Consider the following 14,897-nt stretch of genomic DNA (forward strand, 5'->3'; position numbering starts at 1 on the left):
GATGAACAGTCACAGAGGTGACAACATCTGTGTTCAAGACCAGTCTCTAGAGAGTCAAGTGGGAAGCAAATGGTAAAATGAGATGGGAGTTACTCGAAGTCACAAGAAGCTTGGGCCTCTACGGAGTAAGAATTTTGGGGGATGGGGGATAACAGTGGATTCACATTTTAGATTCCTAATGACTGAAAGGGAGATGAACACAAGGACAAGAAAGATGTAAAACCACATCAAATCATTAGGAGTTCTAGAAATCAGCAAGTGGTGGTTTGAAAAATTTTGGTTACATGTTTTCACTGTAAGACTTTGAATTTCAGAAGGACTTGGACTTGGACAGAACCGTCTTGGAAGAAATGTGGGAAGAAGGAAGGCTCGCCTTCTGCGTTGCAGATACTCTGCACAGTGCCTAACACTTAGCAGGTGTTCAAGATGACCCGCCAAGTTAGGGTACACCAGCAGCAGAAATGTCTCGTTCCAAAAGGCGCCGTAAGTGGGGTCTCTGATGTTTGCACTTGGGGGTTTTAGTAGCTCATTGTCTTTATACCTTTGATAGACGTAAACCAAACTATTAGAAATCATGGCAGCCTCATTCATTTCACTTTTACTTCCACTACCAAAGTGATGCTGGGGACAGTCATGAAGGACCCCCCCCCCCCAAAAAAAAATCACCAAAAAAACCACCTGCAGACCTGTCATCAACATCATCTAAAAGCATTTCTCCTTTACTTTCAAAATGTAATCTTCATGACAAGAGGGAGCTTGTGTGCCACATAATGGGCACTTGGTAATAATTCCTAAACGGGTGAGTTACTACGCCCAGAAAGAAAATGCTGTGTGCGATGTAGATGTAGCCTTGGGGCCTCACCGTTGCCTCTGTTTCAGCCTTGGTTTTTTCCAAACTGAAGAAAAAGTGTATTTTTTTGGTTTTGTTTTTTGGTCTGACATATATGCCCTGATGATCCTTAACATTTGATTCCCAGTGGTTCTTGTTGCTTTTTAAGCATTTGAATGTGGATGACAATGAGGGCTGCTTAGAGTCTGCTACACGAGTGTGGTGTTAGTGCCCGGCACAAATATGTGCGCCTGAAAGGGGGCGTTTCAAGTGCGTCCGCCGCCCTTCGCTTGGTGCAGCGGCGCGGCCCGGAGCCCCCGCCCCGCCCCGGAGCCCCCGCCCCGCCCCCCGCGGCCGGCCCCCGGCGGTTCAGCTGCGCTCCGGGTGGTCGGGCCGAGGGCTGCCAGAGGCCGAATCGGAGCAGCGGGCAGCGCGGGGTTAGTGCCCAGCTTCTCTCCACAGGCCGGCTTCTCGGGAGCAACAGGCCTGTGTTGAGTAAAATTATTCTTTCTCCTTATCAGCGTGTGCTGGGTACGCCGGGGCAGAAACTCTTCTTCCAAAAGGTGAGCGGAGGGCAGCGTCAGGCGGGGAGGGGGTGGCCTGGGCTAGAAGGGCCGTGTGTTTTTCTCTCTCCTTCCAAACCAGAGCTTAGTTTAGGCTGAATGACCACAAGCGCAGGGACTCCTGGCAGTTTGGAAACACCAGGTGACCCACGGCCCTGGGCTCTCGGCCGCCGCCCCCCTGCCCGTGGCGTTCGGACCTCACAGCCTCTCGGCCCGCCGAGGCCCCGCCTCCTTGGCGGGGGGGGGGGGGCCTCGCTGCGGCGCAAGCGCGGGCTCTGTGATGCAGGCCCTGACGTTCCCGGGGGTATAAAAGGCTGCTGTGCGCGCAGGCTCTTCCAGGAGCCGCCTGCAAGGAGGCGAGGAGGAAGCCCCGTAGAACCCAGCTGAAAGGAGAAGGTGGGGCGCGTCCTCCCTGCGCCCGAAGGCAGTTAGGCCCTCGCGTTGTCGCGAGGTGGGGGACGGGGGACGGTTCAAGGGCTCGGGAAGGCGGAGGACCACCGGAGTGGGAGACCGGTGGGGCGGGACGGCCACAGCAGTGAGTGGAGCTGCGGCCGGCCAGCGCCCGTGGGGCGGGGCTCCGCGCGTCGCCGCCTCCCTCCTGAACTAGCTGATGCGGACTCGGGACACCCGCCCTCCCGCCTTCAGTGCTCGCTCCACCAGACTCAAAGGCAAAACCAGCGCCGCCCCAGCGGGCCGGCAGACCCCGGCAAACGCCTCCAGGGAGCGCGTGGGGTGTGCTGGTGGTTTTGTGTCGCCCCGAAGCCCTCACTGGCGGCATCGGCCAACGCCCCGTTCGCCCTGCGCGAGCTAACGTTACCCCAGGGCTGGTGGGCAGAGTTCACAGCCTGGTGCGGGGGTTGGAGGCTGTAAAATATGTTAGGTGTTGACAACTAGGCTTGAAAGGAGAGATTGAGGGGGAGAATTCAGCTGTCCCTTCAAACAACCCTCAACGTGTATTTGTGACTTGGCCCGTCGGTGTTGTGCTTGGTGCCGCAGCGTTTCTCAGCTGCTCTGGACAGCTCCCGGTGTGACACTGCCGGGCGGGCTGCTCGGCTTCCCGGTCCTGGGGCTCTGACTGGCCCTGCTGTTCACAAGGCGCGGGTGCGGGCGCAGCTTGCGGCCCGGGCTTAGAAATAGTAGGATCGCTGCACAGCCAACTGCCCAACAGTTGGGAGCACCAACTGCTAACTGCCTAAAGAAAGGGTCTCATGTTAGCTCCATCGTGGCTACTGGTAAGCCGCTTTGAAAACATGACCTCTCTACTCACACTGGGGTGCAAAAAATGTCCTTTAAAAAAAAAAAAAATTATACACAATCATACATACAATTACTGCCTGTGTCCCTTAACATTTAGCATGTAGGCCTGCCAAAGCTACACTATTGGTTTTTAAAGACGATTTAATTCAGTAAAGCTCCTGTTGAATGATATTCTGATAGTAAGTTTTCATTAAGGGATTCAATACACTTATATTCTCAAAGGCTTTGCTTTGTCCAATCCAGATTTATTTTTTTTCTTGACTTTTGGGATGATGATATGTGCTTTTGTTATTATTTAATTTTAATTTTTTTTAAATTCTCACCCGAGGATATGTTTTTATTGACTTGAGAGAAAGAGGAATGAGAGGGGGAGAGACCGTGATCACAAGATGTGCTTTTAAATATTCAGCATTTTGCTTTTAAATATTCAACACATTAGTTGCTTTTTATTAGAGATTGGCCCCTGTATAATTGCTGTAGCTAAACTGCCACTTTACCCCATGAAACTCATTATCTACTGTAGGGATGTTGTTGAGGACATGGTTCATTATATCACACACCGTTTTCTATATGAGGACCCATAGGAGAAATTTCTCCTGGGTCTCAGTGTCCAGAATAGCTGGGATTCTCCTAAGCAACTGATTAATCTCAGGAAACCTGAATCATTTAACCATTTTCTGTTTTGTAATGGCGGCTCGGTAGCTAAGGGACTAATTTGATACTCCTTGTATTGAAATACTAACTTTACCTGTAGTTTCATCCTGTTTTTCCTACCACAATTTTTCCTTTATGTGTATTTGTAAGCTTTCTTAAATCACTTGAAACAATCACACACACACTGGCAACCTGTGCAACTCTAACTACAGGTTATGCGATGCCATATCCTTGGGACCACTTAAAACCCAGAAAGGTGGGAGAAGGGGGAGAGAGCACTAGGATAGAGGTTAAGGGAGGGTAGAGAAGAGGCGGGTGTGGTGGTGAGTAGTGTACCACCACATGTAACATACCCATTCTGTTTTAAAAAATTAAAGCTAAAAAATGTATACTGAAATATGATCAATGTGCCCGGGGATATATTTAGAAAAAAGGGGGGGGATGTGTTTTGTCCTGGCCAGGTGGCTCAGTTGGAGTGTCACCCCATACACCAAAAAGGTTGCGAGTTAACTCCCAGTCAGGGCACATACCTAGGTTGCAGGTTCAATCCTCAGTTGGGACGAGTATGGGAGGCAACTGATCGATGTTTCTCTTTTACATCTTTTCTCTCTCTCCCGCCCCCCCTTCTCTAAAAATCAATAAAACATCCTCAGATGAGGATTTTTTTAAAGAGACAGTTTCTTGTAGAAACCCTGTTTTGTAGCTATTTCATGAATATTCATAAGAGCCAGTGCCCATGTGGTTTGGGAGAATGTCTGGACACATAAATGAGCTTAATATATTTTTCTTGAAATTTTCTTGCACAAAATATTTATTGAATTTTACAGAAACAGGTGTTTCCTAAGATTGGTTTTTTGTTTTTAAGTATCATTCTGGAGTTCAGGGCTTTTCCCATGAATTTCTATAAATAGTACTAGATTGCTCACCTGCACACATAAAAAGCTATTGGTAACATGATTTTTTAAAAACTGCCACCAAGAATTAGCCCATTTTGCTAGAATATCGAGAGATTAGAACTAAGGCTAATAATTTTAATGGAGATGGATTTGTTCTTAGAAACTGTAGTTAACTCATGAGAAATATTTTAAGAAGAACTAATAAACTATAAGACTTTGTTTTTCTTCATTGTAGTTGAGATTACAGACATCCTGCCAAAATGTTTTCTTCAAAGCCCAGACTTGTCGTACCCTATGGCCTCAAGACTCTGCTTGAGGGAGTTAGCAGAGCCGTTCTCAAAACCAATCCGCAGAACATCACCCAGTTTGCAGCATTTTACTTTAAAGAACTTATTCTGTTTAGAGAAGGTTTGTTATTGCTTTAGATTATATATTTGTTGCCGTGGAAAAGCTGGGAAATTTTTGTATCTGATTTCTTGTATTTATTCCTTCAGGGAATGTTCCTCTGGATATAAAAGATCTGGTTAAACAGTTTCATCAGATTAAAGGTAAGTACACTTTCTTGGATCCTCCTCATTTACCTGCATTTTGATTAAGCAGATCTCATAGGAATCTACCATAGGAATCAATAAAAGCTCCCCCATTTCTCAGTCTTCTCGGGAGAGTAGCTAATAAAAATGAATCATTGAGAGGATTTTAGAAACTCAGGCAATATTTTTAGGCAAAAGAGTTGTCTAAGTTCCACTGCTTAGTATATGCTAGGAAAAGAAGGAAGAAGGGAATGGAACTTACTGAGTACTTGTTTTGTCCTAGCCACTTACAATATATTTTGTCACTTAAGACAACTTTATAAGGTAGGAGACGACATTGCAATTTTACTCAAGAGAAATCTGATGCTCAGGAGTGATTGAATAAGTTGTAAGCTTCTCAATAGTAACTGGTAGAGTTAGAATCTAAACTTATCTTCCTAGTAGCATGGCTCATGCTCTTTCCACAGTAGAGTAACATTCTAGGATCCCTCTGGAAAAACCTTAAGTTCTTGAACAGAGTGAAGGGAGAGGAATTTCAGCTTCCTTTCCTCATGTTCTCTCCCACTGTTTCACATCTTCCTTCCTGTCACCTTCTCACTTGGAACCTGAAGCCCAGATTGGGCAAGTTCTGATCTCTCACCGCTCAGTGAAGAGGGTTGTGGTTTCTCCTTCAGAGTGGGCAATGGGATCTCAGTACCACAATCACCTTCCATTCTCCTAAGCCCAAGAGTCCAGTTTCCAGTGTCAGTCCTGTCTTGGCTTCCAACAGAGACAGGAAATAACCACCTCTTTTGAAGAATCAAGGCCTGCCCACCTGAATCACTGAGTTACACTGTTAACATCTCTACCTGGGGGCCATATAATAGTCATGAACTGCTGCTGATCATTGGGCCTAATTTCAATTCCTTTGCAGCACCAGCGCAGTTATGCACATCATTAAATATTGTCTTGAGTATTCATATTAAATATTCATAGTTTTTAGTTTCTTATGCAAATTCTATTTTTATGTGTTATTTTTAGTTTGTTACACATACTTATGGCTATCCCCTTTTTAAACAAACAAGGAATATATCTATTTCTGGACTAAGTTTTGTGAAGCTGTGCTGCTACTCTGTACTTTCCAGGGCATTTTCTTTAAGTAAGGCTATACTGATTCCCTAAACAGGGACAAGTATTGTGCCAAAATCACCCTAGTCAAGGTGGTTAACAATTTCATTACCATGGAGGAATTTCATTAAGTTTAAAAAAGATTTGAATGATTATCTGGTGATGATGTTGGGAGGGGGGGCTTGGGTCCTTCATGCTTTTCATTCTTGTAAGATTAGTCAGTTGAGGAATAGTCCACACTAAGAAAGGCAAGTGAATCATTGAGCAATGGTATAGTCAAGAATTGGGGTCAGATTGTCAGACTAGGGACAGAAACACAGGATCAGGATTAAGAGAGGAGGGAGTGGGAAGCAGATAAGGCAAACCAGGAAAGCTAGATCAAGAAACCAGGCTGCCAAGATAAGGTGAGGAACACTAAGAGACAATACGTGAAGGAAGACCATTTGGGCCTTCTAAGTTATCACTCTGCTATTCAGAAACTTTGATAGTTCCCTGTTGTTCACAAAATCCGAACTCTTCATTGTTGTAGGGATACTTTTGAAAAATATTAAACTAATGTGCACTGATTTCAGATAACCTCTAATTATTCCTATTCTGTTGATCTCTACCCATTGAAACATTCCAAGGTTCATAGTAAGGAAGCTAAAACTTTGGAGTTTTGCAGGAGCCTGTTTTTATTGAGAGAATATTTCCTTGGAATTTTCAGAGCTGGATTTTTATTTAAGAGCTAAACCTACCAGAACCAAGTTTTTATTTTATATAAGCCACTGAGGGAGGGGGAAGAAAGATAGGATATAAAGTCATTTCCTGCTGCAAAGGAAAGGGAAATGGAAGGTCCTTCTTGGCAATGGGATTGCGGTGCTGGGGTGTGGGTAGTGCATGCACAATGCTAGCTGAGACTGAAATGGGATAGGGAAGGTAGGTAGACTCTTATGGAATTTCGTAAATCCTGAGTAGGTTTGTTCTTTATTGGGTACTGTCTAGAACCGTGCATGCGTCTCAGAGAAGCTGTGTGGTTAGCATGACACTGCTTTATGACATATGCTATATTCAGCACCTACACTGTAATCATCATGATCAGACATTCAGTAAATATTTTGTTTACTGAAATATCTTTCTCAGATAGGCCTGAAATATTTCTGGTTTCCTGTAGCCTGGGTGCGGCTCTTACTGGGTCCAGGTGTTTAGATTGTCCCAGACTGCTGACTAGTGAAGAATCAGGATGGGAGAATGAAGTTATTCAGCCCACTGGCAGAGAGCTGTAGCACACAGTACCCAAGCTGGGAACAAAATAAAAATTCGCCTCAGATGCTAAAAAGGACAGAATTAAGAAAATCTCCTAGTCCTTGAGTGAAATAAACAAACAGGCCATACTTCCCACAAAATAGAAACACTTGAGTAGTAAATACAGTGGAGTCAGAAACCAACACCCAGAGCCCACGTAGTATGAGTTATGCCTCTACCAGAGATAACTGAGAGCCAGCAGGAACGGACAACATGCGGATCTGAGCCAGGGCTTACTCCACCATTCAGAGTCCCTCTTTAGAAGGAGAACCTTTAATAAAAGAGAAATGCTTCACAAAAGACTGAGTAATTAACCAAACTAGACTTTTATACTAGAAGAGAGAAATATTTTTAAGGTTAACTTTGCCATTGGGAAATGAGCATTTTAATGCAAACTTAGGTCAGCTAGAGAAGATAAAGTAATGCTTTCTGACACATGTATCACAGTATATAAATTTTTATCCCTTTAAAGACCATGGCATACAAAGCTTTCTATGATTTGAATTTATCCTACCTTTGCCTTCATCTCTCATATCTTCATAGACCCTCATGCACCAGACTTGATTTCTTAACAGAAACCATAGAAGCCAAAGACAATGGAATGACATCTCTAAAGTACTGAAAGCAAAAAACAGCCAACCTATAATGAATATATATACCCAGTGAATACATTACTTAAAAAAGCAAAATAAAGACATTTTCACACAGACAAAAGCTGAGGAAATCCAATGCCACCAGATCTGCTTTACAAGCAAAACTTTTTTTAAAGTTTATAAGCAAACAAGGAATAAATGGGAGCTTCCTAAAACTGGTAATGTGTATGTATAAAAAATTTACAGCTAATGTACTCAGTGGTGAATTTTGAATACTTGTGAGATTGAAACCAGGACAGAAATGTCTAATATCACCATTTCTAGACAGCATTGTACTGCAGGTTCTAATCAGTGCAATAAGGCAAACAGAAACAAAAGGAAAAAGGTATGTGGAAAGGAAGAACTAAAACTACTTTTTCACAGATGACGAGTGTAATAGAAATTCACAAGAATCATCTTGATAACTAGCCTCATACAACAGCGGAGGGGGTGTATGGGACACAGCCCAGATGCTTATGGATAGTACATTTAAAAAAAAGTACTGATGTATTATCTAGTTGTCCTAACTCTTAAGATAATGAATTCAACAAATACCCAATGAGAAAATGGGCACTATAGATTTTCATTTCTTCTCTAGTACCCATTTATGGTTATCTAAATGGGTACTATAGAAGACTGTTAGGGAGATGCTTTCCCAAGTAAGAAGATATGAGAATAAGTTACAACTAAGGTGTTTACACAGGTGTGTAGGTGACAAGCAGAAAATGATTTCAGTTTTCCAGCTCTAGGAATTCTATGTCATCAGCTGTCTTGACCTTCCAAGGAATTTTCCTCATGTCTGAGGATTCACTGAGTCCACACTTATAGATCAGAAATCTCTTCTCTGCTCCTTTTTGTCTGGATCAGTAGGACTTCGGCTGCATTGTCCCACCTCACCAGCAGGTGCTACGATTTTTAGGTTGGAATATATGATGATTCCTAATATAAAAACATCTTATAATCCTAGTTTTCCAATTCATTAAACTTCAGACACCAATTTCCTTAAATTGAGGAATGCGTTTAATAACATGACAGTGTTTGTTTCATTACTGTTAAACCAGCTGAAGCTGTTTACTGGCCAGGTTGAAGCCCGCCCCCCCCCCCCACCAAGTGTGTGTGGAAGTTTGGATCAGCAGCTTTTTCCCTGAAGGTTTTCAGCTTCCTTATTTCTAGGCAGAGTTAGGGTCTTTCCTTTGATGCTGACCAGTTGAAAGTGGTATCTGATTAGTTTTGTTACTGTGCTACTTGGAGTCACATACTTTAAAAAAAAAGACACCTCCCTCACTTCATCTCCTTAGAAATAAATCTTTATTTCAGAGAGAGGAAGGGAGAGGGAGAGACATCAATGATGAGTGGTCATTAATCTGCTGCCTCTTCCACACCCTCAACCGGGAATCGAACCATGATCTCCTGGATCCTAGATCAATGCTCAACTGCTGAGCCATACCTGGCTGGGCAAGGGAGGTGTCTGTAAAGTGGATAGGGCAGGAAAGTTTCATTACTTTCCACATAAAATCATAGATGTTATAAAATAAAGCAAAACTTTTGTACTTGTGTATATAGTACTGATATATGAATGTTTAACCTACTGCTGCTTTCTTTAAAATTCTCCATTTGGGGAAAATGTTTATTAATCACCTGGCTGTTATTTTAGTTGAGAAATGGTCAGAAACGACACAGGAGAAGAAACCAGAATATGCAAAAGAACCAAGAGGAATACCTACAGTTTCCAAAGAACCTACACGGATGGAAAAATCTACAGACACAGAGGAGGACAATATATCTGTTGGACCACTAGTTAGCAACAAAACCACTCAGTTCCCATCAGTTTATGCTGAGAAGCCCCCAGAGCCTGAGGAGACAACTAAAGCAGTTCGTGGTCCTTCAAAACCGTCCACACCTAAGACTGCTACCCCACCCTCATCACCAGCTCCAGCAGATGTCTCACCAGAATTTGCCTATGTCCAGGCTGACCCAGCTCAGTTTGCTGCCCAGATGTTAGGTAACGTTTCATCTATTCATTCTGATCAGTCTGACGTTTTAATGGTGGATGTGGCAACAAGTATGCCTGTTCTTTCCAACGAGGTGCTGAGTTCAGAGGCTGCTGAAGATAATGAGGTGGCTGCTTCTGTTGTGTATTCTGGAGAGGGGTTAGCGGTGCAGGTTGTGAGCCACACATCTGTCCATGTAGATTTGGGTTCTAAACCTAAAGACGTTAAGGCTGAACCATCAACGGCTTCCTTACTCCCCTTGCAGGATGAACAAGAACCTCCTGCTTGTGATCAAGCTCCTAAGGTCTCTGGGCAGGCTGGTACTGGGGTTACCTCAACCATCCGTGTATCATCTATTTATAACGATGAGCCTGTGATTGAAGGAATTACTTGTGTGGAGCAAACACCAGAACAAATAGTTACCCCTTTCACTGATAACACTGCTAGTCTTAAAGAGACTGAGCCCTCGCAGGCTGGTACTGGGGTTACCTCAACCATCTCTGTGTCATCTGTCTATAACGATGAGCCTGTGATGGAACGAATTACTTGTGCGGAGCAAACACTAGTCTTAAAGACTGCTAGTCCTAAAGAGATTGAGCCATCACCACCAGTTAGTCCCATACCTCTAAGCAAGATAGCCTCAGACATGTCTGCAAAATCTGTAGATTCTGCAAAATATCCCACAGTACATATGGAGGCAGAAGCAACCATTCTGATCTCTGACACCTCTCTGAGAGGTCTGCTTGCACAATCCCAGAATGCAGAGGGCTCTACCAAAGCAGTAGGCTCTGAAAAATCTCTGCACCTTGAAGTGGAGATCATTGCGCTAGTCCCGGGGCAGGAGGAAAACTCTGCACCCCAGGAGATGGAGGTCAAACCTGTGGTCTCTGGGGAGGCTGCAAAAGCTGTGTACTCAGGTGCACCTGTAGGATCATCTAGTGGCCCCCCCAGTCCTGTTCCAGAAGGTCTTACTGAACCAGAAATCGAACCAGAAGGGAAAGCAGCACCTGAACAAGGTTTGAATGAACCAGGTAAGAAAATTAGATACTTATGAAATTAAAAATTACGTTAAATTACGTTTCAGGTGACATCTATTTCAGGAAACCATCTAGGAAGGCTCCCTGCAGATTGGTCAAAAGTCTTTATTTTTAATAGTTTTTAAAATGCCAAACCTATTTAAAGGCTTTGCTGTATTTGAGATTTTACTCTTATGAGTGGTTTTGAAGTGACATCCAAACTCGGCCTCAGAGTTTGGTCATCCGACACTTGCACATTATGTTTTTCACTACATACGTTCAAAAGAATGAGAGCCTGTTGTCAGGTACAGATACACAGTCACGTGATCTGAACACTCCTCTTGCAAGACTAATTTAGGAGGTGTTGGAAATTTCTCACTTGTGAATGTAAAACCAAACTACAGCAGTGCATTTACATAGGCTGTGGCATTTTAAAAGTGAAAGAAATGGTGGTGTGTTTGACTCTGCTTTCGCACTGAGTCAGGAGAGGTCTGCAACCAGGTTTGGGGAGCTGGGTCAAGCACTGACTTATCCTTGCCTGCAAGCTTCCTGCAGTGGAGGGAGCAGTTTTATAGCCAGATGGCGAGAAGACAGGTCAGATCGAAGTTCTGTCACAGGGGAGCAGGAGCAGAAAGGATAGGCGGCACTTGAGCAATAATGGACACAGCTGAGATGACTGGCTTCTGTTTCCTCACAAGTGCCCACATCAAGCTGCTTTCAACTATCGCCATTGCTTTCCTGTGACACAGACACGATTTGACCTCCATCTCCATCTGATGAAGCCATTTGATCTGCCCACCCTGCTGCCCCATCTGGACAAGTTCAGGAGCCCTTGTCCCTTTAGGGATAGATGGGACATGCATGAGCCAACCTTTCCCATTCCTTTTGCAGAATCTCTCAACTTTGACTCTTACCAGAGCCAGAATAAATGTTTACAAAGCAGGTGGTTAGAGATCAAATTCTGTCTGGCAGTGTAATGGGGATTCTGCACAGCTGAAAGGCAGAGGCGGGAGCTGGGAGTGGAGTGCGTGGAACCGGTACCACACTGTGGCGCAAGCAGCACTTCCAGACCCAGTTACTGCTCTCAGGTGTCCAACTATTTCTCAAGTGAGCGCTACGAGGTTATTTAACAACACTGAAGACTTGGCTTACGCATATTTTTAAATGAGCGAGAAATAGTTCAAGTATCTGAAGCTATTGAAAACACACCAGCTTAATCATGTGCATAGTGGTGGTATTTTCTCTTCTGGGGAAGAAAAGCTGCACCAAGGACTGATGGCCCAGTGGTCATAGGTGAACCTCGCACACCTGGGCACTGCAACAACTCCATAAGGAACCTGTTGTCCTCTACCCCACCTTCTAGGACTCAGTGCTCCAAGACAGTACTGTCTGCATTAGGCAAATCAAACTTGACATTATTGTGTCCTTGGTTGAAGTAGATGCATGGCACGCCTAGACCTCTCTTTTCTTACAGAACCCCTGTGGGACCAACCAGCCTTGTACTGCCACCTAGGACCTATGATTTCGAGCCTTGCTTGAAAAGGGTGCTTTCTGGGGTTCTGAGTCCTAGATAGTGTGGTGACAAATTAGTGGGAGATAATGGGGCCTGTGAAGAGCCAGATATTTGATTACCAAAAGATGATACCTAGTGCAGACTTCCTTAGTAAAGGAAAAATCACTATGCAGATGCATTAACCCTTTTTTCAAGTACCTATAAATAGCAACTTAGAATGAGATTGCTTCTTTTGCCGCAATTCGTGTCCCTGCCACATGCTGTCTCCAACTGTAGAGAATCTCTCCTTTCACATTGCCAAACACAATTTACTCAGCCCTCTCTATAGCATGCTTTATGGCACATATTACTACAGCTGTTTATATGTGAAAAAATTTACAAAGATATTTCTGTGCATAGCGCCTGATACAGAGACCAAACCTTTAATGCCTGCAAATTTTTTTTTTATAGCAATAGCAACAAGCGAAGCAGGACAACCACCACCATATTCTAACACGTGGACCCTTTACTGTCTAACTGATATGAATCAACAAAGTCGCCCATCACCGCCACCTGCACCTGGGCCTTTCCCCCAAGCAACCCTCTATTTATCTAATCCTAAGGATCTGCAGAATCCACCGAAAGTTACTTCTCCAACTTATGTGATGATGGACGACAGCAAGAAGACCAGTGCCCCACCTTTTATTTTAGTAGGCTCAAATGTTCAGGAAGTGCAGGATTGGAAACCTCTTCCTGGACATGCTGTTGTTTCCCAGTCAGATACCTTGAAGAGATATGCTGCAGTCCAAGTACCCATTGCTGTTCCTGCAGATCAGAAATTCCAGATACACTCCCGAAACTCCCAGAATGCTAGTCCTCCTACAAGTGGACAAGATGGCCCCAGGCCACAAAGCCCAGTTTTCCTTTCTGTTGCCTTCCCAGTAGAAGATTTAGCCAAAACATGTTCAGGATCTGGTGACAAACGTACTCCCTTTGGAAGTTATGGTATTGCTGGAGAAATAACCCTGACTACTGCCAATGTTCGCAGAGCAGAAACTTAAAACTGGCAGGTAAAATTTCCCACCATATGTGGACCTTAACACACTTGAGTTTTCAGCATTCTGATTTGTTGACCTGGAGACATATTTTTAAAAATTGCAGTGAGTTGGAGTATACTCTAATTTGATGAGATTATCTCCAGCTTCCTTGCTACCAATTACTAATCGATGCACAACAGTGCACTCCGCCATAATGACCCACACTGGGGATTTGGAGTCTAATACATGAACCGACCAACCCCATCACCTCTGCCTGTGTAGCTCCTGTGGAAGATGCTATAAAAGGGGATGGATTTTTTTTTTTTTTAAAAAGGACAGTCTTATGTGGGAATTTAGTTTGGCATGTTTAAGGGGTAGGGAGGAGCAGAGATAAGCCATAAGAGCTGGGAACAACCACAGAGCAAGGAACAAGAGGAGATTACATAGGGAATACAGTCAGCGTAGTAAGTTTGTTCCCTCTTAAGAGTGACTAGAGCTTGGAAACACATTCAAGAGCTAAAGAAACTGTGGAACTAGCATTAAGTGCTAGCCCCTCCTCCCCCGTGTATAGTAAAGTGAGTAAAACATGGAACCTGCTACACCTTAGTGGAGGACAGCAACAAGTAAACTGCGATGTGTTAAGTACTGTGAAAAAACAAGGTACTGATACAGGCCTCCTGCACTAGGCTCAGATAGGAATGGATACCTGGTATGAGAAGGACCAGCCTTGCGGAGTCCACAGATCCTAGGGCAGGAAAGAGCATGGGAGTTTCGACACTGCAAGTAGGCCAAAAAGATGGGGACAGGGTCCATAAGCAGCAGCATAATTCAGGGACTCTGCATCCCAAGGAGAGAGATTTGGATTGAATGAGAAACCAGGACAGTGACATCGTGCTGGCTGCTAGGTGGGAAAGGATTACAGACCAGGAGGAGGTCATCAGAAGCAGGGAGACAAGTGTACAATGCAGGTGTTATACCTACACACCAATGAGTTCAGTTAAAACGGTCTGGGAGTTTCAAGTTGAACATCTGATGAACAAAAGCTAGATTTCATTCACAGGCAGGTTCAAGCACTACCGTTACTATATTTAAGGTGATAATTCTTATCAATCTTAAAATTATGTACATTTCTTATCTCAGTTTTAGACTTTTCGTGGAATTGTCAAATTCCACTAAAAGGAAATGCTAGGATATTTTAGTGCAAATGCATAGGTAACTGATTAGGTTAAGAGCTTACAGAGCAGGAGGGTATAACTAGAGTTTTTGATCTTCTCATTTCACATGTTCAGTTTCACGATTAAACAACTTACTACCTTCATTATTCCTAACAGATGCTGAAAATGAGGCTGTCTGAGTCGACATTCAAGGTGGAGTCCGCCACCAAGTGTAATTTATCAATAAACTTCATGTGAGCATAAAACCTTGTATTCTTATTTTTTTAATTTAGGAGGTATACAAACAACTGCACACAAAAGGCATTAAATTTTTTCAGACTTGTGACACTAGCATTTTCCAACTCATGTACACATTGTAAGAAAAAAAAAAAAATTCTCACCAGCTTTTTTTTCTAGCCATTAGATAATTCTGTAGTTGGCATTCCACACCAAAT

At 43.7% G+C, this 14,897-nt stretch overlaps 1 protein-coding gene across 3 annotated transcripts; it reads left to right on the plus strand.

Moving 5' to 3' along the window:
• The first annotated feature begins 435 nt into the window (after nt 1–435).
• CABYR (calcium binding tyrosine phosphorylation regulated) lies at nt 436–14,708 on the plus strand. 3 transcript variants are annotated; one of them, XM_087819004.1, is made up of 7 exons: nt 436–483; nt 1,351–1,392; nt 4,435–4,607; nt 4,694–4,747; nt 9,407–9,754; nt 12,723–13,321; nt 14,620–14,708. In XM_087819004.1, exons 3-6 carry the CDS (start codon nt 4,460–4,462, stop codon nt 13,310–13,312), a joined length of 1,140 nt encoding a protein of 379 aa, XP_087675130.1. In that variant the 5' UTR covers nt 436–483; nt 1,351–1,392; nt 4,435–4,459; the 3' UTR covers nt 13,313–13,321; nt 14,620–14,708. The 3 variants fall into 3 exon arrangements, with proteins under 3 accessions (XP_087675130.1, XP_016051389.1, XP_087675132.1); XM_016195903.2 differs by lacking the exon at nt 436–483 and having other exon boundaries at nt 1,248–1,392; XM_087819006.1 differs by lacking the exons at nt 436–483; nt 1,351–1,392; nt 14,620–14,708 and adding an exon at nt 10,355–10,774 and having other exon boundaries at nt 9,407–10,219; nt 12,723–13,610.
• The last annotated feature ends 189 nt before the right edge of the window (nt 14,709–14,897 follow it).

Source organism: Miniopterus natalensis, chromosome 7, assembly GCF_054644295.1.
Source record: "Miniopterus natalensis isolate mMinNat1 chromosome 7, mMinNat1.hap1, whole genome shotgun sequence".
Classification (NCBI taxonomy): domain Eukaryota; kingdom Metazoa; phylum Chordata; class Mammalia; order Chiroptera; family Miniopteridae; genus Miniopterus; species Miniopterus natalensis.

What these genes read in the sequence shown, in the direction of transcription:
- CABYR (XM_087819006.1), top strand. Translation starts at nt 4,460, where the DNA reads ATGTTTTCTTCAAAGCCCAGACTTGTCGTACCCTATGGCCTCAAGACT. An exon ending in GACTGAGCCCTCGCAGGCTG is followed by an intron (nt 10,220 to 10,354) that starts GTACTGGGGTTA and finishes CATCACCACCAG; the next exon opens with TTAGTCCCATACCTCTAAGC. An exon ending in ACAAGGTTTGAATGAACCAG is followed by an intron (nt 10,775 to 12,722) that starts GTAAGAAAATTA and finishes TTTTTTTTATAG; the next exon opens with CAATAGCAACAAGCGAAGCA.